The 24,147-nt window shown below is 41.0% G+C and overlaps 1 protein-coding gene across 1 annotated transcript; it reads left to right on the plus strand.

The window, feature by feature from the left end:
- The first annotated feature begins 221 nt into the window (after positions 1-221).
- SLC38A4 (solute carrier family 38 member 4) lies at positions 222-23,828 on the plus strand. The gene is made up of 16 exons (XM_065688676.1): positions 222-328; positions 4,170-4,400; positions 5,301-5,391; positions 6,764-6,879; positions 9,909-9,982; positions 10,112-10,204; positions 12,522-12,603; positions 12,696-12,778; positions 12,875-12,933; positions 13,309-13,587; positions 13,706-13,785; positions 14,863-14,963; positions 15,931-16,055; positions 18,681-18,825; positions 19,763-19,860; positions 21,264-23,828. The coding sequence occupies exons 2-16, from the start codon at positions 4,282-4,284 to the stop codon at positions 21,363-21,365; spliced, it is 1,647 nt and encodes a 548-aa protein (XP_065544748.1). The 5' UTR covers positions 222-328; positions 4,170-4,281; the 3' UTR covers positions 21,366-23,828.
- Positions 23,829-24,147: the final 319 nt, after the last annotated feature.

A 24,147-nucleotide genomic window follows, 5' to 3' on the forward strand; every position in this document is an offset into this window, starting at 1 on the left:
TTTTGTAATAGTGCTAAGCTCAGAGAGCAAAGAGCTCTGGTAACAGAGATGTTTGCCCTCGGTGTGCTCCAATAAACTGATTTACCTTTCTCCTTTTTTTTTCTCTCTCCTTTTTTTTTTTTTCAAAAAGAGCTGACGCAAGTTTGTCAAAGGGAGTTGTTGGGGTGTAGCAGCTGGTGATTGGTTCGTCTCATACACTCCCATTTGTCTTTAAATCACTGTCCAACTGCTCGAGGTTGCACATGAGCGAATTTTTCATTACAGGTGCAATTCCTAAAAGATACAAAACTGCTTAGCAAGCAAGCGGGAGAACCTGCCTGACTCACAGGTAAACCTACAGATTCTTTCTTTACAATGCTTGATCAATTTATTCTAGACACTGGCCACATCTTTAAAAATGGAGCATTAGAAATGTAAATAATTTGTAAATATAAGTGCAATGCAAACGATGGGCTCCTTAAGATTTACTGAGATGGCAGTTTATGTTGGCAAATATCTTTGATACCTCTCCAGGAAGGGAATTGAATCTTGTTTCATTGTGGTTTGCATGACAAATCAAACTTCAGCAACCAGATAAACAGCGAAAGGTGTTTAAAATTGACCAGGCAATTAGGGAATGAGTGTTTGCTTCCATTTGCAGCCCTTGGCTAACTTCTGAGATTTGTTTTTCAAGACTCTTGATTTTCTGGTTTAACATTTCTGTAAGAATAATAATTTGTGAGAGTACGCTTTGTCTTTTGATTGTTTATTGCAGTGACAATACTTACTTTATTTTGAAATAGCTGCATAGACAATTTTATTATAAAGTCACTATCATGAAGACGAAGAATCTGGCAAAATCTGCTAAACCTGATACCATGGCAAAGCTTACAAATCTTGACACTGAAAAACCCATGAAAATGTTTGTCATATCTGTGGCCTGCCATTATTTGCCCAATGGTTGAATGGTTAAAGCCCTAACTGCAAGCTGGACAGAAATCAATAACTTTGTGAAATCAGATGCCAAAGAATATCACCATTTTCTGAATCATTGCTGAAAATTGTAAATGCTGCAGAACAGTACCCTATACTTGAAAAGAAAAACAGTTTGATAGGGATAAATAACTTCCCTCTAATAACAGGTGAATCTCTTTTAGAATCATTATTTCCATTTTTATGCCACACTTCAAGAAAAATCTTTTCTGTTCAGCTAAATGCTATATGAGGGAGCAAAACCATCACCATACTGAAGCTAAGTTTAAGGAATGTTGTGAAGAGATTTTTCTTGTGTGTTTAGGAACCAAATTCAGATTTCTGAGGCAGAAAGCGCTAAATCCCATGGAAGATAAAGCAGATAAACTTCAGTGTTTCTCTTCTGACGCCATGTCCTAATCTTCTGGCAGGAGCCAGATGTGCTCGACCTTGGTGGCTGTGTTCGATCACACCATCATTGCCTTGGTGCTTGGCCATCACCCGGGAGCGGTGGTTCAGCCAGCACGAACCCCCGCAGAGTTCATGCCACCAGCCCTGGCAGTGGGCTTGGGCATGGTACAGCATGCAGCTGTAGCCAGCATTTTATTTTAAGCAGAGCCCGCTAGTGCATCCCCCTTTTTCTAAATAATATCTCGCAAGTGGAACAGCAAACCAAGAGGTGCAGAGCTATCCCATTTCCTCATGAGGTGAAGGGGTGCTAGCTCTGCCCCTTCTACATTACCTGTGGGGAGCACATGCTACTGGTACATCAGCAACCCCCTGAACCCTTCAGGACTTGCAGTGCTAGGAATCTGGAGATATGGATTTCCACCAACTAAGGACCAGCTCCATCAGTTGTAATTGCAGTTGTTAGCGTTTGCAGGATTCAAATCTAATACCAAGTCCATTTGATGAGTATCATCCTGCTCACATTCACGCTAAAGGCTTTCAGCTCATGGCTTGCAGCCCCCTTGAGATCTACCAACCACTCCTTTAAAAGCAACTGCAACAAACCAGGTTGTCAGCAGATTTAATTTTGCCACCTTAGGCTTTGCACCTTCACCAGAAGACATTCAGGAATCCATAGGTTTTAAAAAAATAATCATTAAAAATTACTGCTTTTTGCGCTAATTCTGGTCTCTTGAGGTGACGCCCATGAATCAGATTACTTGTGTAAATGTTTGACAGGACAATGTCCAGATGATTCTTATGCTGCAACATGTGTTTCCAGTCAATTTTTGCTCCCCTTTCTAAACAGTGTTTGCTGTGCTGCACACACTTTCCTTCTCAGCCTAATCTTTGTGTAACTTAATTCCTGGCAACTTTTTTGCTTACTTTTCCTCTCTTTCCCAGCTCTTTGAAGATCTGTATTTTTTGGACTGCCACTTCTGGAAAAGACATTTCAATGACAAGCTTTAGGCAGTGCGCACAGAGGAGATTTTACCCTTTACCAGAGCAGGGCTAAGCGCAGTCAGATTTGTCCGCCTGACTTTTATACCATAGATCAAAAGCAAACACCAGGAATTGGAAGGACTTTTTTTCTCAGACAGGGCAGCGACTGCGCTTGAAGACAGTTCTGTCAATGAAACCACAGTTGGGAGGGCTCTGTTAGGGGGGGGGGTATTATTTTTTCATGTCACAGAGTTATTCATACCCCAGGAGGGCAGACCTACCCCCCCCCCCCCCCCCCCCCCGCCCCTGGAATGCGAGTGCTGGCAGCTCTGCCCTGATGCCCGAGTCACTCATCCACACACACACACTCCCCGCATGGCAGCAGAAAGGAGTAAACACAGCCGCTCGCTCTGGTAGGAAATCTCCTAATGCACTGTGATACTGCTTTTCCTTTTCGGTTGTCTGGTCTGGGTGGATGTTTTAGCTAGAAGCAAGGAAGCTGCCATTAATTTCTGGCCCAGGGTCAGTTTTCTCCTCCAGGATTGGTATTTTAAGTTTGCATTTGCACGTTAAATGCATGCACTCTAACAGTTTGCCACTGCGTTCTTAGGAACAGCGTGTGGTCTGTCGCAGAGGACAGGGAAGGTCTGGCCATTGAGCAAGGACCTATACATCCATAAAAGTAAAACCAGAAAAAGGCTGCTAAATAATTGCAAGTTTGGTGTTACAAAGAGACAGACGTAGAAATGACTCATTGCCGTGTGTTCTGATACTGTTATTAAGCAGTGCTGGGATGCTTTTACCATGTGACACTTATGAAAAATGTAGCAGACCCAGCCAGTGTGCCTGACTGCAAAGGAGCAGGTACAGTCTGCAGTTCTGGTCCCAGGTGTGCCAGCAACGTGCTATCTGCTCTGTGCTCACTCCCTTCACCAGCACACCCTTTTTCTCCTCAGCTGTGACATGGGAATACAAAATGCATTAAAAAATATCATTGGGAAGGGAAAAGTATTTTAAAACTACATCATTTCTTGCTCAGTGCTTTCCTTGAGTCTGGGAATGAGCAAGCGAATGTAAATGTGTGTCTGCAGATAAGACTAACATAAAGCTGCTGAAATCACAGAGGTGGAGTCCTCTTTGTAACTTCGTTTTGTACAGTTTCCTTTGGTCCATATGGAAATACAAAGTTCATTGAGCATTTATTCATATGATTAAGAGGCAGGAATTTCTTTAACAGCATTAGAGGTAGTCGGTCTTATACCCGTGTGGTAATCTTTAGTGAGACAGGGCTTCTAGTGGTGGGACAAGAGTTAAGCAGATACACTGACAACCAGAAACCGCTGTATCAGAGTTACACCTTCTAGTTGTTATAGAAGTGACATGCAGAGATGTTCACCTCTGTCAGATCCCAGTGAAGGGATCTTACAACAAATAAATCAAAGCACTGAGCATTTCCTTTAAGAGCACATAAGTTTTGAAGCAGTGGTAGGGAAACCCTGACAGACTCCCTTCATTTCTAATAGCAAGCACTTCTGTATCACCTTTCCTCAGAAATTCAAGAAATTATGTTCTGCTGGCTTTGTCATTTTGATGGATGCTGGACATCCTCTGTGCATCCTTTGGCCTTTGCACTCTTTACTATTTGAAGGGAGACGGAAGTTCCAAGCACTGGCATATAAAGGGGCATTATGCTTGCCCAGAATTTTCCCAGTCTGCAATGCTTTCCCCTCTTAATGCTATTACAAAGATCAAACTCAAACCCAACGATTCACACTGTTTTACCTAATTTGAGAAAAACTAATGATTCTGTTGTGTTTTGTTTGCAGAACAGAGTGTTCCGGCAGTCCCCGCATGGTAGAGAGGACCCACAAGCAGACAGCGCGGTGCTGTTTACCGTGAAGAGCCAAGTGCGTGTGCTGGAAAGCGCTGACCACTCTAATGGATCGCATGGAGCTGCAGAAAGTCAACATTGAACTGGATAATCAGAGCAACAGTGGGGAAAGCCTTGAAGACAACTACACAGAGGTGGCGGATTCAGAAAAGTCTGCAATTACAAGGTAAGCCTTTAAATGGGAAGGCTCTTCCACTGGGGCTAGAAAGCAATAATCAAAAAACAAGCTCCACTAATGTCATCTGGGACTCAAAACATCTCCTAGGTAATGCACTGAAATTGGTGTGATTGCTTCCCTAGTATTTCCCCTTCAGGATCAATTGTCTCTGCCCTGTGCCCTGCAGGATGGTGTGCCAGCACTGCAGAGCCACCGTGGGTCCCCCCCTTGCTGGCCACCACCTGGAATGACCTCTGCAGGCTCCCAGCTCCAAGAACCTGCCCGGCAGTTTCCAACCACTCCGGCCAAATAGTACACGTGTAAATTAATATGCTCTCAGGGCAGTGCAACATGAGCACCCCGAGAGGGGGATTGCTTTCCAGAGCAAGGTATGGAGGGCAGCAGTTAAGTGCTCCCAATGGGACAGCCCACTCTCAGGCATCTCCAGCACAACCCATCATAGCACCAGCACCTGGGTGGCCTGAGGAAGACATCTCAAAACCATCCACCAGCCTCCAGCTCTCAGTTTGCTGACACCTCCCTCACGCCCCCAGCACTTATCTCCAACAGGGCAGTTGCAAGGCGCTCTGTTCCTCAGATGTGAAGTACGTGCTCAGCTTCAGCACATTGCTGGCAATAAGGAGCTGTTATTTTCCAACATCTGCAATAATGTATAATTTGAAGATTACTGGGTTTAAAACTAAATGCCAGGGCAATGCAAAGATCTTTTAAACATGTGATTGGACATGAAAACCTTAGGGGAGAAAAGAGGGGTTTTTTTCTGAAGGATTTTTAAATATTAATTGCAATGGTCAAAGGGAAGTTTCCACTAACAATAAAAGGCTCTACTTGACCAGAATGTGTGTCATAAGCCTCATCTAATATTTTCTTATTTTCCCTTGTGTTCAGTCCATTTGCTAGTGATGATGCAGAAAGTCAGAAGTTCCTTACAAACGGATATCTGGGTAAAAAGAAATTGGAAGAATATAATGAAGAATATGTAAGTTTTATTCATTTTTAAGGGTTACAAAGGGTTACAATGTATTCATTATTAAAATTAAGGGTTACAAAGAGTTACAATTACAAAGTAAATCTTATTGGCCTGAACCTTTTTCCAAATGTTTCAGTAAACAAAATTGCTCTGGAGCTTGGTCAGCATTATCTTGGCTTTGGAAGAGTAAACACATTTTGTAGTAGTGCAGTAAGCCCTCTCCATAGTCTTGCAAGGAAAACTGGATCTTTCCTTCACAAGTAATCAGAAAAATTCCTCATATCATGCTTGGACTTCAGAAGCACACATGCCCATGTCATCTTACCCAAGATGTTCAGCCAGGTTTGGTTGGCACCCCTTTTTCTGACAGAAGATTTGGCTCAGGGGAACCTTGTTGCTTGTATATCAGTGTAAGAGCTGGGTGTTAGTGTGTGCGTGCTTGTATTGTTTATTTCCAGCATCCATGTAAATGAATCCACATCCAGCTGCATCGCTTTAAAGAAAGGGCATTCGTGTTTGGCTTTGCAATGCTGAACATTACACTCAACACACCTGCAACTCTTTAGATAACTCCATATGCAATTGGAAGCACAGCACTAGTTCCTGGGTTGTGCATGTGGGTGCCTTTCTGCTCAGGATTTAGTTTTATTCAAAGTTTTCATGCACTTGCTGCAAAGAAAAGCATAATTTTTTAGGTCATGTTACAGGTTTCATTAGGATTGATCAAATAAAACCAAATAATATTACTTCTGATTGCAAGCTAAAATTAAGAGCCATATTCCCCCTTTTTCTTTTCCACTTGGCAGCAGATGTGATTCCCTTACACACCACCCACCCTCTCCTAGTTTTTTGTCCTCTTCCACTCTCCTGCCTCCAGCCTGAGAAACACAGTGCTTCCTTCTTTTCTCCCCCAGACACACTTTTATGTCCCCAAAGAAAGAAGCACATACTACTTAGAGAAAAATTCGATAATCTGTTTAATTTTTAAAAGTAATCTGAATTTTTGAAATAGTAAATGAAATCAACAAATATAATTTTGTCATAATCGGTAAATCTGTTAGGTAGCAGTATGTATTACCGTAAAGACTGGCCAGCACCATCAGTTGTGGCTATGTCACCTCAGTTACCTACCTGGGAAGCAGCACCCTCCCTACCAAGACAAAGAGAGTAGGAAGAGGCAAACACCTACCAGCACAGCTGGCTTTGGGGGTAAAAGACACTCCGTATGGCAGCAAGCACCTGTAGACCCAGGAACCTTGACAAAGCTCCACCTCTAAGGATCAAGGGAGCAATACAGGGAAAACCAGCAAAGAGGATAATTAGTCTGCTGAGCTCAGTAAAATGTAAATTAATTGCCATTTTCTGTTCTTGCTCCCAACAGCACCGGGGAAGAACTTCTTTTGGAATGTCCACTTTCAACCTCAGCAATGCCATTATGGGCAGCGGTATTTTAGGGCTCTCTTATGCCATGGCCAACACAGGAATTATCCTTTTCATGTAAGTACACAGAAAGAAAAGCAAATAGAATATAAGCAGTGAGCTAGAGCTAGATTTTTTGTGGTTAGAGAGGTACGTTAAGCTTGTTTTGTTAGCTGAAAACTATTGTAAGATCATCTGTAATGAAAACATTTAAGCTGCACAGCAAGGAACCGTTCACTGCTGACAGACCTTTAATTTATTTTAGCCCTGTTTTGTGTCAGGAACACAACTGTGAATTGATACTGTGCAGTCAGAAACCAGAGGGGAAGAACAGTATACTGGTCCTAAAATAACAACAGCAATCTTGCTGGTTCAGTACGGGAATTCAACAAGGGAAATAAGTCATCCATAAAGTATATATTTACATCATCCCAACTATCTAATCACTATGTAGAAATTGAAGAAGAATATTTGCTGTAAGTCTGAAATAGCAGCATGCTTTGAATGCAAAGACATTCACAGATTTATCCAGATTTAATGCTACTCCCTCAAGTCTATTTGTACTCAGTGTGCACAGATGACAGCAATGGTATGTGGCTAACATACAGTATCTATACAAAATGGGCTTTGATGGACAGTAACAGATAGCCATGTGAAGGTTTTTAATCTATGGCTAACCTTGTAAAATGAGACAGACTGTACACAAAAAAAATAATAAAAAGGTTTTTTCTTTTTAATAACTGCTTTTATTTTTAAATGAAGCCTTAATTTTAATCCCCTGCGAGTCTGGAATAAAGCACGACAGTACTGTATGACAATAGGCCATTGTTTACATTACTGAAATCAAACAAGCCTTTAAAACAGGTCGCATTGCTATCTTTATATGGCTCCTTTCTTCTGGAAATTGTGTGAGTAGGACAGCAAGAACATTTGAAATGCTACATGTAGCTTCCAGTTGCTAAGAAACACCTCCTGTTTTGCCAGCAGAATTTTTAACTAAAAATTAATTGTAGATGCAAATGCTGTCCTGGATAAGTACTTCCCAGCACCTGCACTCAAACAGTTTGTATACAGTATTTGCAGATATAAAAATGGAAGCTGGTTTTAACATTGACTGCTTTACAGTTGAAAAAATGTAGGCTTTGAGCACTTATACTAACACGTATGGCCACAGATTATCACTGCAAAGAAAACTGTGATACATCAATCCTCGCTAGAAAAAAATTAAAGTAAAATTTACCTTTGTAATATCTCTATTTTTTAAGGCTTTGTTCATTCACACAGGTGGCTGAAAACATTTATTATGAGCCTAATGACATTAGCTCTGTTGGCAGTGCTAAAGCAGGGAGTAATGCTAAAGGAACCCTATAGAGTATTAAACAGCAAAAGCAAAGGATGTTTCCACCCACAGCTCATTTTCTTTTCTGTCCTACTTCCATACTTTCTGCATGAGAACATTCTCCCTTCTGGTAGAGGAAGGAGTTTTATTTGAAAGTATAATACTGTGTGGGGATATTGTTACCCCCACGGCATGCATCCACTGGCTGCAGGTCCCTCTGTTTTCACACAGCATGACGTTAGTGTTATCTGGACAGAAAAATCACATCTACTAAATGGAAACTGCTGGACGTTAATTCTAATTTAGGTGATGCTGGCTGCATTGTCTAAATTTTTGTAATTTGCTGTTCTCATGTTGCCCAAGTGCTCTCATGCTGGAAGATGTTCTATAGGGTGAAGGCAAAAGGAGGGCTTCTAAAACTGAGAAGCTCTGCAGAAGTTCCCATTACATCCTCCTCTCCAGCAGGGGAGTCTTGCAATAGCATGGAGCACACACCAGAGCACCACTTCTACTGCCTGGCATGATTTAGCAACCAGGATGGCTTTGGTTTACCATATCTCATGTGCCAGGATACACAGACTCTGAAATAGCAGCTATGTGGATACCCGTAATCAAAAAGGATACTGTCTTGGCACGATACACTGTGACCTCAGACGTGATCCCCCCTTACTACATTGCATGAGGCCAGGGCATGAGAGACGATCCTGCTCACATGAAGTCCGTAGTGCTTTCTGTCTCACCTGGAGAAAGAAACTTCAGAGAAAATTGTGATGATCTGGTGGCCATCACCTAGCCCAAGAGCCTGAAACTTATTTACAGTCTTGGCTGTCGGTATCTTCCACATCTATACCAAACCACACGTTCAGTGGAGTGGAAAGTCTGGGCACAACCTCTTGCTGCGCCACACAGTAAGGCACATCCGCACTTCCTAGCTCTGTCATGTTATCATCACATCCCTGTCTGCACCAACACTTGTACAGGCTGATGACAGGATGGTTATGGTAATAGGATATGCTGCCCATGGTGGTGTGCAATGAAAATGTCATACGAAAGCTACATTTTTCACCAGAGACGCTAGAGACAGAGAGCTGAAATCACAGAGGACACAAGTGGTGTGTGGAAGGAACACGGCAGTAATCAGATTTAACAAATGCAGGCACAAGTACCTTCAAGCAGAGTAGTCCAGAAGAGTACGTTGCAAGTGCTCCAAGAGCAGGTTTCCCAGGGTCACACCATGCTTTAGTGTTATGCATGATTTATAATGCACTTTGCATAGCAGGCATCTCAAGCTAAACTCCACAACTTCATGATGACATGGCAAAAGTCTAAAGTGGTGACTAGCCAGGAAGTGGCAATGAAGTTGTCACAGTCACACTTGTCACAGGGCTGGGCTTTTTTTGATAGCTCTGAGTAAGGATAGAGATTAAAATCAGTGAGCAGGTAAAAAACCAGACCTGACCCTTGCATAGAAATCTGTTTACTTTAATAGGGTCCTGCTAAGATATAAGATTCTGTCATATCACAGAATTGGCACTTGCCTGGAGTTAAACAAGCCTTGAGTGACTTTTGGCATATATAAGGTGCAACTGCACTCACAACTAAGCTACAATTATCACTTTTCTCTGCATTTAGCACTGACAGTTCAAAGCATAAACTTGCGGAAAACTATTTACACATTGAACTTCATAAGAATAAGAAGTTTATGTTCAAACGAACTGAGTGTCTCTGATGTCCTGCTTGGGATTCTGATTTCTGCTTTGTCTTGCAGAGTTTTGCTGCTCAGCGTAGCCGTACTGTCACTCTACTCGGTCCACCTCTTGCTGAAGATATCGAAAGAAGGAGGTATGAGGATCAGGCTGGGACTAACAGTGCCTGATGCATGCATGTATTTTACTTTGGAACGTACTTTGCCAGTGCATCCAACTCAGTGGCCCATGCTTCTTTTTTGTTTTGTTTTGGGGTTTTTTTCAGAATCACTAATATATGAAAAACTGGGAGAAAAGGCTTTTGGCTGGCCTGGGAAGTGTGCTGTTTTCGTTTCAGTTACAATGCAGAACATCGGAGGTAAGGGGCAAAAGTCTTCTAACTTTTGACACAAGTTCTTCCTCTCCTCTGTTTAGCTAAATGGCATCAGAGATGAGTCAGGTACAGTACACACTATTTTGTAATAAGTAAGGACAAAAGGAATTCATCTTCATTGTTTCAGCTACCTGATGCTTCAGCGTCTGGTGAAGGCTAGCTGCCTATAATCTCTCCATGACCAGTGAAGACTTAAATGGCTTGACTGACAGTCTTCAAGGAGCTGGCCATTTCTCTTTATTGAGTACAGTTCAGACTAGCCATCATCTGCTTCAGCTTAGGAAAGATTAAATCTACGTAAAAGAAACAGCACATGGTTCTGTCTCCTCCATACAAGAAAGCCTCTTGAGTAGTTTATTTTCTGCCTAAATTCTCTCTCTGAAATGATAGTTGGGATGTGATCTGTCTAAGATGTTGAGTGTTTAAGAGTGATTGTTGAAAGTATACATCCAAAAAGAAGCTCCCTGTGAAATATCTATCAATTAAAAAACCTCCACCTTCTCAGAGCCAGAGGCTGTTTACTTACCAATGTAAGCAGTAAGGGTAGGACTGTGCATTCATGCAACAAAACCTATTTCCTTTTAATATTTCCTTTTCCTTTTAGAAGCCTTTTAGGAGGCTGCGTAACACCATATCTGAAATATGAATATTTTCAGATATGAACACATATCTGAAAGCTCAGCAGGGTTTGTAATTTTTTTCTGGATTTCTTAAGGAGAAGTAGTTGAAATATAAATTAAATGCATCATTGGTCAATTAAATGTATGTAGATTTTCTTGTGATCTTTCTCTTGGAATGCAGTATGTTCCAATACGCGTCACCAGAACATTACTGTTCTTTTAAAGCAAGTTTGCTACCCAGACAGAAGTGGTTCACATGCCTTTATTGCAAGAGACTTTTAAATTTTGTCCATCCTGTTCTATGATCTTTCTAATATCTAATGTGGTTCAGTTCAGGAAGGAAATATACTTCCTTGTTAGAAAGGAATAGCTGCCTCTCTAGTTCTCTTGTCTAGATTGATTCATAGAGAGAATGCTCATCAAAGACCTCTCTGTGGCAAATATAAAATAACTGAAGAAAGCATGCCTTTTGCCAGAATATTTAAATGAGTTGTATACAAGTCCACCCTTCCATCAAGACTCCCAACAACTAGTTGAGTTTTTGAATATATAGAGTATTGGAAGGGAGAAGCTGAAAATACAAGGGATAAAGAATAAAGTAGATGAAGAAATTTAGAGGCAGTAACAACTACAGAATGTGGATGAACAGTGTCCATTGGAAAAACATTGCAACAGAAAAGGAAAAGGAAAAGTTGAGTGGAAATTTCATAAGAACAGTGATTTGAGCAAGCTGTTAATTCAGTAATAACTGTATTATATTGTAATAATGAATGTTAGACGTCATTCAGGACATTCTCATAACTTTGTTGGAAGCTGACCTAATAGCAGTTCAGCTGAGAAGGACCTGGGAGTATTGGCAGATGACAAGTTGACTATGCACTGTGCCTTAGCAGCCAAGAGGGCCAATAGCATCCTGGGGTGCATTGGAAGGAATGTGGCCAGCAGGTCCGGGTAGGTGATCCTCCCCTCTAGTCAACCCTGTGAGGCCACGTCTGGAGTACTGTGTCCAGTTCTGAGCTCCTCAGTACAAGAAAGATACAGAGCCACTGGAAAGGGTCCAGCAGATGGCCACAGGGATGATCAGGGGTCTGGAGCATCTCTGTTATGAGAACAGATTGCAGGAGTTGAGCCTATTTAACCTAGTAAAGAGAAGACTGAGAGGGGATCTCATTAATGCATTTCAATATCTCAAAGGCAGGTACTAGAGGGGATGGTGCCAGGCTATTTTCAGTGGTGCCCAGCAACAGGATGAAGAACAGTGGCCATAAGCTGAAACACAAGAAGTTTCACTTCAACATAAAGAAGAACTTTACATTGTGTGTGGCAGAGCACTGCAACAGGTTGCCCAGGGAGGTCGTGGAGTCTCCCTCTCTGGAGGCATTGAAAACTCACCTGGACGTGTTCCTGTGTAATGTTGTGTAGGTGAACCTGCAGGGAGGTTGGAATAGATGAGCTCCAGATGTCCCATCCAACCTTAAAGATTCTGTGATAACAATATCAGAGGAACATACCATCTATTTAATCTCACTGTTATTAAAACAAAACTCATTTCTCTATTTTAATGAACACTGATTTCCCAAAACAATATATTTTTCATGCAGCATTAATGTTTTCTTGAAACAAATTATTTTTGTTGGAACTACACTGTTTTCTCTCAAAGTATTTGTTTGGGTCTTTTTCAGCAATGTCAAGTTACCTCTTTATTATTAAATACGAACTTCCTGAAGTGATCAGAGCATTTATGAAACTTGAGGAGAGTTCTGGGTAGGTATCTTTGCCCAAACTGAGCCTTAGATGAAAATTTTTCACTTTGCTGTCAGTGGGAATGATTGCTACTTTTTATCCCTCCTCTTTAGAGAATGGTTCTTAAATGGGAACTACCTCGTCATACTAGTAACAGTTGCAGTTATTCTTCCTCTCTCCCTTCTAAAGAGTTTAGGTAAGCTTAATGCCCCACTTAACCTTATTTGTTGTTTCTGTTAGGATTGTGAGTTTATATGTATCTGAACTGGTTTTTGTTTTTCTTGCTGCACAGGTTATCTTGGTTATACGAGTGGGTTTTCGCTGACCTGCATGGTTTTCTTTGTCAGTGTGGTAGGTAGCTGTTTGGGTATTGTCTCTAAGCAAATACAGAGCCTGTAAACTGCAACGCGGTTCTATTTCTTATCATGACGATTTAATGTGAATGTTAGAATAGCACCTGCAAGTGAATCAAATCAACCAGCCTGTTGCTGAACAAAGCCAGAATAAAAAACATCAGGCTAAAAAACTAACACTTGAAAATAAAATATAAAGCAGGCCAACAGCAGAGGCAGTGTAACAACAAATACTTGCAGGCAAAGTAGTAGCACTTGGTTTCTTGCTCTTTCTCTTCTGTGTGCCTGTCCATATTTCTCTTGGCATACTCTGGATCGAAGTGTAATCTCTCATGGTGCTACTCTTCTGATGACATTGTCTACTGTTTTGTAGGTAATCTTCAAGAAATCCCAAATACCTTGTCCTCTCCCCATCATGGACCATGAGCTTGGAAACTGGACAGCCAACAACAACACAGTGCCAGCACACCTGATCATGTTACCAAATGAGTCTTTCAGTTCTGGTGTGAATTTCATGATGGACAACACTGCTGGGCACTTGACGGGCCTTGAGGAGCCAAAAGATACCTCTCCCAGAAGTGGCGTGGAATATGAAGCACACAGCGACAGTAGTGATATGTGTCAGCCAAAATACTTTGTGTTCAACTCACGGGTAAGGGACATTCTGTAGAATTTGTTTCTAGCCATTCATGCCACAGCTAAACTGTTGCAAGCCAAAAGTCAGAGGTACAGCAGTGACCATTCTTACTAATGGAAGCTTTATTTTACAGACTGCCTATGCAATACCCATCCTGGCATTTGCATTCGTATGCCACCCTGAGGTGCTACCAATATACAGTGAACTGAAAGAGTAAGGTTCTTAAATTTTGTCCCGTACTTCCAGTTAACCAGTTAACCAGTTAGCCAGAGATCACTACACGTTATGCCTTGATTGCTGGTGTGTAGACACCCATCCGTTAATGATTTATTGCTTTCCATAGTAGCAGATACTGGCTTTGCTTTGACTTAGTAGATATTGGTGATAAAGGATCACTGTTCAATATTTACTTAGGAAAGGAGGAATGCGGACAGCTCTTCGAATGACGTGAAATATACTGGGGAACATGGTTGCACTGAAACTGATAATTCTGGTTTCTAACAGTATCTTAATAAATTCTGTGTCTGGTTCAGCTGCTGCTTACCCTTGAGGTTTCTTGGGATGCCAAAGTTTTGGGTGTCTTAGTCTCTTCACCCAGACTATTTTCCTTATCAAACACTCTCGCTTAAATCAGCACACAGTTGACAGCTGGGAAGGGCTAAAAAATGCATTTGGTCAACAGCAAAAATTACATTATAGGAGGTTGTGCTGCAAAACTCAAGGAGGCCAAAACCCATTACCTCCTATTTCAGCAGGCTTAACCTCAGAAGAAATAAAAATTCTCTGATTACTTGGGAACATGCTTCCAGGTCCTATAAGCTGAAGATTTTCTTACACCAAGGATTTCTAAACAAATTATTTGCCCTGCAAGAGTTTCCTTAACCTGCAGAACAGCCCTATGTAGATATAAGGGTATGCTCATATAGAGCAGACTGAAAACTCTTGTCTATTATTATTCCCAGACCTATAATTTTAGCCATTCTGGTTTTTATTTAAAATACACCATTTGAGATTGATCGCATATAGATAATGATATACAAAATAACGTGGCATATTTATATGTTGTCACTAAGTAAGCAGTAGAAATGGAGTTTCAACACACTTTCATAAGTCTGTGCAGTTCTGCACAAAGCTGCAAAGCTTCAAGAGCTCTGTATAATCAATGTAGTTGCTATGAACTTACTAGCCAATGAAAGGATGTCGGTAAAGCTATGACTCTTCTGAGTACTTTTTGTACAAATAGAAGCTTTCTAAGACTAGCACTGTTACTCTCTTTCTCTCCTACTTCAGTCGCTCCCGAAGACGGATGCAGAATGTCTCAAATATCTCCATCACTGGCATGCTTATCATGTACCTTCTGGCTGCGCTGTTTGGATACCTTACCTTCTACGGTAGGTCAAAGCCTTCTCTGCAGAATTTTCACTCTCATTTTAAAGCAGGCAAGATGGTTCTACCACACTGAGGTTCAAGTTTTCATGTATTACGCCTGGGCTGGAATCCAGGTGTAAACATTATTCAAATATAATACACTGTGTACCCTAATGAATAAGTGGTGGGACTTATCCAGCCATCAGACCACAAGTTCCTCATCCATGAGAAACGCAGAGGCACTTACTACGGGCACCAGTTTTATATCTCTTGGTTTTGCGAACTCAGGCAGCAAGCTGCTGTGAACTTGGCTTCTGGTAAAGGCCAAGAGTGACCATACTAAAAATACTCTATTGCTCAACAGTTTTGCATAACACTATTAAGGGCTGCCCACCCTGGCTTTGACACCACTAATTCAGCTTCAACTATGCTGAAAAACAGGTGCAAAGCATTCTAGTGTAAAAAAAATACGGATGAGCTAGACTAACTGGTAGGTAAACAGGGTGGGCTGTATTAGCCCACTGTTTTATGCAGTCGCCACTTCTTTTTACCTCTTTAGCTCCTCTCTTACAGCAAAGAAGTGAATGACACTGCACAATCTGCTCTCTATCACTGGGGCAAGAGGGCTCTGTCTCAGAGCTGGGACACTGCAGTGGAGTTAGAAGGAGCTGCTCCCAGTTCACTGAGTTGTTTGCTATTTCATATAAGAGCAATTATTTTTACCTCAGGTTCCACACCCACTTTATGACTTTGAGAAATTCATTTGAGATACTGGAGTACAAAGCATCGCCTCAGAGCATCACTCTCATCTTCTCTGAATGATGGACTTGTATCTTTTTCTGGGAAAATTCCTCTTTCATGTCTAGCCCGTAATGTGTCTTATGAGAGCAGCTTGGCCAAAGCTAAAGTTATCTGGCTGCAGTATAAAAATCCCTTTGTATATGCAATATTGCTCAAGTGATTTAACTCATTTCTGTTTCCTTTGTGTAGGAGAAGTTGAAGATGAGCTGCTTCATACATACACCAAAGTGTACACTTTTGATGCACTCTTGCTGTCAGTTCGCTTGGCAGTGCTGGTGGCTGTAACCCTGACAGTGCCCCTTGTCCTTTTCCCTGTAAGTAACACAGCTGCTGAAGCTGAAATCATGGCTAATCCGTGTACACTGACTGTATATGCTCAGCATAGTCAGACTTTAACATTGAAGAAAACTATATCTGAATTTATATTTGGAAGGGTCTGTTTTCTCTTATGTAGTTTGACAAGGGCAAGGATCTCAAGTAGTTAAGGTTACACACTTTGAAAGACTGAAATAAATCAGTCTTTATAAATAAATCAGCAATAAATCAGGAACAACTGCCCTGGCGCTCTCTCTCTGTACTATACTTATTAAAGCAGTAGGGTAAGTAGTGAAGACTTGGGGATATTCTTACAAAATTTCCTAATACAGATATAGGCACCTACTATAGCATTCAAACTCAAGACAGCCACACATAGCTCAGGCCATGTGCTGTGCCACACTGCCAGACCTGGCTGCCAAGGCAGAGAGGCAGAGGCCATGTGGGCATCTTACATACTTGAGTCTATGGACAGGGAAGGAAACTAAGTACTGGAAACACAGGCAGTAGAGACTCAGCCACGTAGTCAAGTGCCTGTGCAATGTTTGGAGCTTCTAGGTTCTGTTCACAGAGAAAAACACAGTATCAACAACAGCAGGGAGAGAAAGACACAGCTAAACAAATTGCTCTGCAGAGGACTGACCGTGCTCAAGGATCGATCCCCACCTGAAGAGCAGCCCTCCAGGCTCCTGAATGTAGGACTGTCCCTTGTGCTTTCCCTAAGCTGCTACGCAGCAAGTGAAAAAGCAGTTGGTTCTGGTCATTAAGTTTTGGGAGGCTGGTGTGCCATTTGTATGGCACATACAAGCCCAGCATCATGCTGCCGGTGGACTCCCAGCAATCTGTGTCACACTGTAGTGTTGCTATCTGATGAGAGCAGTAACCCCGGGTCCTGTTGCTCCGTTGTCCTGGATGCAAACACAAGCTCTGCGTAGGTACTGTTTCCAGGCTTACTGACAAATACCTAAGAGCAGTGATCACCATTCAAGGTTGTCTACAAAACAAAACCCAGAAGTTCGGGTATATAACACCCATTGTGATCAGTCCATCTAGTTTAGAGTGTTCTGGTGCTCTGCTTTAAATGTGTGTTTAAACCAGAGCCTAGTTTCTTAGTCTTAACTAACTGATCACTCTTCATGGGGAAACAATCTAAGGGCATTGCAAAAGCCTCTGTTAGATGTAGCATTTTGCATTTTTAGCTTTCTATATAATCATATTTATATCTGAATCAACCAAGTGAAGTGTGCAAAGGCTTAGCAGTTTCATACCACAATACTAATCACTCTGTTAAAAGAACTCCTCAAGAAAATATCATTTACTTGTAAACCAGCATACAATTTCATACCGCCTATTGGGACAGCCAGCTTAATAGATCTAATTATTTCATTACTCCAAATAAGCAGTACAGTTGTATCTACTACCTATGAACCCTATGAACTACCACACTTGTATTTTTCTTAAAGTAGTCACGGTTTATTATTAACAAATAAATCATTGCACCGTTAAAAAAAAATTATTCAATATAGATCTATGTACCATTAGTCACAGTAAACTTCAGTCTGATAGCTTCATTTTAGGACTATATCACAGCAGGAATAATGCACAAGACAGTGAGAGCAAGCGAACAGGAATGCAACCAACAGTTCTTTGGTAGAACCAAGCTGGTTTACACCAGCTCAGGGGCTGGACAAAATTTTTTCAGCCTGCCTCCTTCTTCCTAATATTGACTCACATCAAGCATGCAAAAATATAAACCGCAAAATTCATGTTGTGTTTCCAAACGATGGCTCCGTTCGACAGAACCACAATTGACTCACCAAACTCAGCCGGAAACAGTTGTCTGTTGTTTTAAAACAACCAAACAGAAGTGAGGTTTCAGGTTTTTTCAGTGTAAAATCATTTTTGTTCAACTTCTACATTTCAGATCTTTTAAGTTAATCACGGTACTTCAGAGTAACACTATCTCCAGCCACCAAAGGGATTTGCTTATGACCTTTTTCCTACTTACTATCTTCGCTGATGAAAAAGCATAAAAGCTTTCTGTGTGAAAAAGTCAACAGAGCAAAAAGGATCCCCTTCAATAGCTTTTAGGATTACAATTTCCAAGCAGCATTGAAAAATATGTTTTTATTTTGAGACAAGAGTTATATTTGTATATATTTAATGAAAGTAAAACAGCAGCTTGTTCTTTCCTCACAAAAATAAATGACAGCACTCCTATGGGATTTTCAGAGGGATCAGGTTTAAGAATACAGCAACTCATATTTCACCCATGCATTTTTTCCCTACCGATTTGTATTCACAGTAGAGGGTTTCTTTGGGGTTTTTTTCGCTGATATTAGCATCTTTCAGTTGAACAGATTTCATGTCCCTGATTTTACACCCTATTTACTTGACTTTCTCCTACACTGTAAATATTTGAGTTTCTGCATTAAACTGTGAATCCAGTTCTCAAAAACCTACACCAGAGTGAGGTTACATTAAGAGAATCAACGACTGATAACACATTTCTTCAGTCAGAATTTCTCACAGAAAAAGAAATCTATCGATAGATCACTTAAACAAGTGAAAAACAGTGATAAAATAACTGCTGATTAATTTCCCCCACTGCTTTTCCTTTACAGATCCGTTCATCTCTCAGTGAACTGCTGTTTCCCAAGAGGCCGTTCAGCTGGATAAGACATTTCCTGACTGCAGCAGTAATTCTTGCTTTTAATAATCTGCTTGTAATTTTTGTCCCAACGATTAAAGACATCTTTGGATTTATTGGTAGGTTTCATAAACACTTTTTGCTCACCCTGCTAATCCTGTCCACAACATATTCACATTCATTGACTGAATGACAGTCTCAGTTTGGGTCTTACAGTACAATAATATAAAGGCAGATTAAAGTAAGGAAAAACAAGACAAAAAATCCTAAATAGCTGAGACAAAGCTAAACACTACCCAGTATTGTTGCAACCTTGCATAAGGCAATAGGAATAAGTAATCCAATAATCCCAGTTCTCATATTAACAAAAAAAACATTGGGGCATGTGGAAGAGAGGGAAATCAGCTCTGGTTTTCGAGCATCTATAGCCTGGACAAAATGCATTGACTGCCAAACTGTGCTGTTAGAAAAGGAGAAATGTAACACATTTGTTTTAACATTCACAGTTCTCTCCCTACTTCTTCTTTTTGGACAGTTTTGACCTCTGACCAAAGAGGTCCATGCTCTGAGCTGCCCAAGGATTTGGGGATACCAATGCCCCTGAGAAAGGCACCTCCATGGGGTTTCTGCATATTTTATACTCCACTCAGACAACCTCTTTGCTCCTCACTGATGTCTACGCCAAGGCCACAGTGCCGGGCTCTGCTGTGAGGAGAGCAGCAGCCACTTACAGGGCACAAGTCATCCACCTTCTTTTTGACACCCTCCTTCCATTGCCATTGTGCCCTTGGATCGTCTGTTTGTCATCATTTCACCAGCTCACATGCAGACATCAAAACACAGGCAGCCACACTGGTTTCAACAAATCCTCTCGGTAATAAGTGCCTCTTTGGGCCCCAAGCACTCAAATAAGTGCATGGAGACCTGCATGAATGCTATCTGTAGAGCGAGCCCTTTGTGTGCAGCTGGTCTTGGAAGACACACTCTCTTTTGCAGGTGTACTATGCTGCTTATGTGTTTAGATGACACGATGCTCAGCTCTGCTTTCTCTTACAGGTGCCTCTTCTGCTACGTTGCTGATCTTCATCCTCCCTGCTGCCTTCTATTTGCGGCTTGTTGAGAAAGAGCACCTGAGGTCTCCCCAGAAAATTGGGGTAAGGGAGCTGGCAGCAACTGCAAAAGGAAGGATGGGAGGGTGTGTGCTTTCCGCAGGTCACAAATACTCAGAGTGCAATATCTGGCAGTTGCTCGTAAATGGTAGTATCCTGCTCAAGATATAGGTCAGGCAGTGTGATCCACCTTGGCGTGGAGAGCCAGGCTTTACAAGCCAAAGCTTCTGGTGCCCTATTGCTAGTGACACACAACAGTAAGTGTCTATGTTAAAGTGTTCCTTAAATCGCTAGTAAAAGGCATTTATCTAATCCAGACTAAGGTCTAGCCAACACCTCCCTTGCTTAAATAACGTCAAGACACTGTATAAGGAGCTGTTGGTTCATGCTGTAAGGCCAGCTGTGAATTAACAGGAAGATTTGAGGTCAAGATTAAGAAGGAAGTTTTACTGCACAGATAATTAAGTGATACTGAGTGCTCCACTGAGACAGACCCATACACCTACAGGAGACATACATGAAGATTCATCATTATACTCAGTGTGTGTTTATACGTCATGCTGGACTGCAGCAATAGTACCTTTCATCCTGAACATCAATAGGTATCTGCACATTTAACAATATCACCAAGGAGATGTCCTTTGAAAATTTAATCAGAAAATTGATGAAATATATATGCAGGCACATAATGTAAACAAACTTACATATATACATCTATCTACATGCTTACAAAAGCATGGAAGTTCAACCGATACATACTGCAAGTATAAAAATAATGGTTGTCATCATAACATTATTCCTGATGATTACTTTTGGAGCTGTTATCAGCGACAGACTGAATATCTGCTCATGTCTCTCTTCATTTTTCATGTTGCTCTGTGCTAGGCACATCTATAATTTCACATCGTGTGCTGAGATCACATAAAATATTAATCTTTGTGTTGTGAGGCAGAATATTGTTGAGTGTGGACAGATTACAGTCAAATAAAGCCCTGCTATAGCAAAGGGTGACTATAAACATCTAAATCACTTGCATATATACAGAAATGCCTTCAGAGAGGAGAGATAGGCTTACCTGTTTGTCATATAGAGATGAAAAGGATTAACTCTGAAGCTGTTCTTGATATCAGAAACAATGATCATTCATTGGTAATTGGTCAGCTTTTGAAGAAAAAAAAACCCTGTTCCTGTGCTATATTTTGTATTATTGCTCATTGTAACAAAGTGGGGTTTTTTTTAGATCTGGTCTTGTAAAGCCTGGCTCTCTTGGACTGAAATTTGCACAAGAGTCACTTTGATTCACATAGCCCTATTTGGGCTTCAGTCACAGAGAATGACCCAAACTCAGGCCCTGGGTGTCACAAAACGCAGTTCCAGTGGGACAGTCTGTGAACTACAATCTGCTCAGTCACTTGCTTTATTAATAAAATGTTATTTTTTAATTGCAGGCTCTAATTTTTCTGATAATTGGCATAATCTTCATGATTGTGAGTATGACTCTTATTGTAATGGACTGGATTTACAATCCCCCAAGTTCCAGACATCACTAACCTGTGGAGACAACTGAGTGCTTTTTCTACAATAAATATTTGCATTGTGTGCTCCAAAGGACACCTAAATGGACCTGTTATTCCTAGCTAGTAACTGCAGTATTTTGAAGACAGTTTCTGGTAAGGTCACTAGAACCCAATGGAGTCCATGTCCTCCTTTTCACTAACGATCATTATTTATGCATTAGGAACCTGAACGTAACATTTCTGGCCAAGTGAAATGAAATGTGTGGTGTGGATGCTTTCTGTTTTCAAAACCAAAATAACTGTGTACATGGCACTCAAAAATAGTTTGGTGTCACCCTTTCCAAACTCCCCCATCATGCTAACAGCCACAGTTCCTATAGCCCTGGAAAGGCAATGGCCAGGAAACCAGCTAGAGCCTAATGTTCTATCTGAAGCTCAGGAGTGGCTGCCCAGGTCCAAGAGAAAGGGTATGGTTTCTGTAGGGGATCTGAAAAGTAACTGCTCCATACCAACCTATGTATCAGAAAGGTGGTGGCTTTGACAAGCCAGCGGACAAAGCTGAGCATCAGGTTTGTCGCCCAAATTTGTCACCCTTAGCAGGTGATGGCTGTCATACAGAATAAAGCTTTCTGGAACAGTGCTGGGATGTGTGCTTGAAGTACCCTTGAGCATTCGTGTTTTGTTGTTAAAGATGCTTGTGCTGGAAACGTCAGGCATTTCCACTGTGGGGTTTTTGGTTTCCTTTACTTTTTTAATTCTTGTGTGAGCTCGCGTCACTGAACAAGTTGTATCCATAGAAACTTGTCTTCCACTCTCATGGGAATTTAAGGAGGCCACAAGGTGTGGCAAAGCACCCTGTCCAGTATTGTTCAGTACTTGTGTATTTGGTAAATGTTCAGTGCAGGAAACTGTAATTTGCTATCTATAAAAAAATATATGTATTTATGTACATATTTTTTTGTTTTCCTCTAGTTATAAAAATGTTAACCTGTGGTAAATGGTTTTTGGAAATTTTTTATGTGTCACTCTCTTTTCATAGCCACACACTTAATATTGTTTTGAAAAAAACATTGGATTGGTGAGTTTGTAAAAGCTTCATTTTTATTCTGCAGTGTTTGAAATATACCTGTAGCAAGCCCTGTTACCAGCATAAAACAGATGCAGATGTTTACTACTTATGTTACAGTAATTTGCAAGATGTTTTCCTCTTGAGAATATTTAATACTTGGCCTCAAAGTTCTGTATTGCCATTGTACACCATAAATTTGGGTAACTTGCTCGGCTGCTGTACCTTAGCTTGTCTATGCATATACTAGCATTCAACAACCTACATAAAACTAAGGTGTCCAAAGGAAAAGACATTACTGACAATCTCAAGTGTATTGTTCTATGCAGCTGTGCAAGAAAGAGAAAAAAAAGGTGAAGTTCTGTGTTATATGGGTGCTTAATTAACACTCAATGCCCTCCAGACTGTAATTGTGGCTCTACTGTGGAGTACCTACATATGCTGTCTGTGCACACCAAGGAAAAATAGAGAAGTCATGGTAACTCCATTGCAGAGGGAATGTGTGGGAAGGTGCAACTGCTGGTTTTAACACACTTACACAAATCCAGGCTGGTGTAATTGGAGCTTGCATTTTCCGACTTAGAAATCTGTGGAGCACACACTCGAGAACTTGGGAAACCATAAAGCACACAAAAGTTGTCTCTGCTCACTCCTGTGTGCGTGTACGTGTGTATAAACGTGTGTGTGTGTAACTGTGTGCATACGTTCAGGTGAATTGGAAAAGCATATAAAATATATATTCCATGCCAACTGCCATCTTTCTGAGCAGTATTTTATGCTCACCTGAGTACTGTATCCTTAATATACTGGGGCACACTTCCTCATAAATGTCTTGTGTTTATAAAAGGAAATGGTGCTAATAATCTTCTGCTCTGTTCTAAGCAGACTAATATAAAACATTCTGCATTATTACTGAAGAGACCTTTAACATGGTCTAGAGTTATTAGTAACACACCCACACGTCTCTTTTCCTGTTACCATTACTGAGAGTTACATATAGGGAAGAACTGAATGGTAACTGCATCTTTGGTTCAGATCAAAAGCACACACAGTAATTGCAGCTCCATGTAGAGACTTAGAAATTCATGTAGCCCACCTAAAACATACATAACCTTAAGAAAAGTAACAGAAAAACTATGGAACAATGACATAACTTACAGCTTTTTTAAGGCACAAAACTGTCGGTGTCCAAAATAGATGTACAGAGTCTGTAAAATGTCAGTTTTTCAAGTTAAAATATGTTGGTCATAGTGGTATGCAGCTGCTGTGCACACTGGGGAGTAAGGGTAGTATTGCACACTAACTTATTAGCACTGCTGCGGATGGTGGATGTTGGAATTTCTTGTTCATTTTGTAATGTTAACAATAGGCCTTGTGAGGATTTTTATTACAAAATCATCCATGGATGTAAAATAAATGAATTTTTCAGAGCGTGTAGATCTTTTTTTCTTCTGTTTTAGGCTAGCAGGAGAAGGATTTATTTTTATTTTCTTTTAATCAGCGAGAGTCAAAAAGCCAGAAAGCCAAAAATGCAGCCTTAACATGAGCATCACTGAAACTGAGTTCCCTCTAAAGAGAGAAATTTGTGTATCCACCAGTCTCCAGAGGAGCAAGATGGCAGCCCCTTCATATAATAACCCTTTTACATACCCTATTTTGTATCTATTCACAGAGCACCATAGACATCAACGTGTAGAGAGTGGCTAGTATTAAAAGTGGGGTTATCTGCAAGATACTGAATGCCTCATT

This window comes from Lathamus discolor, chromosome 1 (assembly GCF_037157495.1).
Source record: "Lathamus discolor isolate bLatDis1 chromosome 1, bLatDis1.hap1, whole genome shotgun sequence".
In the NCBI taxonomy this organism is placed as follows: Eukaryota; Metazoa; Chordata; class Aves; order Psittaciformes; family Psittacidae; genus Lathamus; species Lathamus discolor.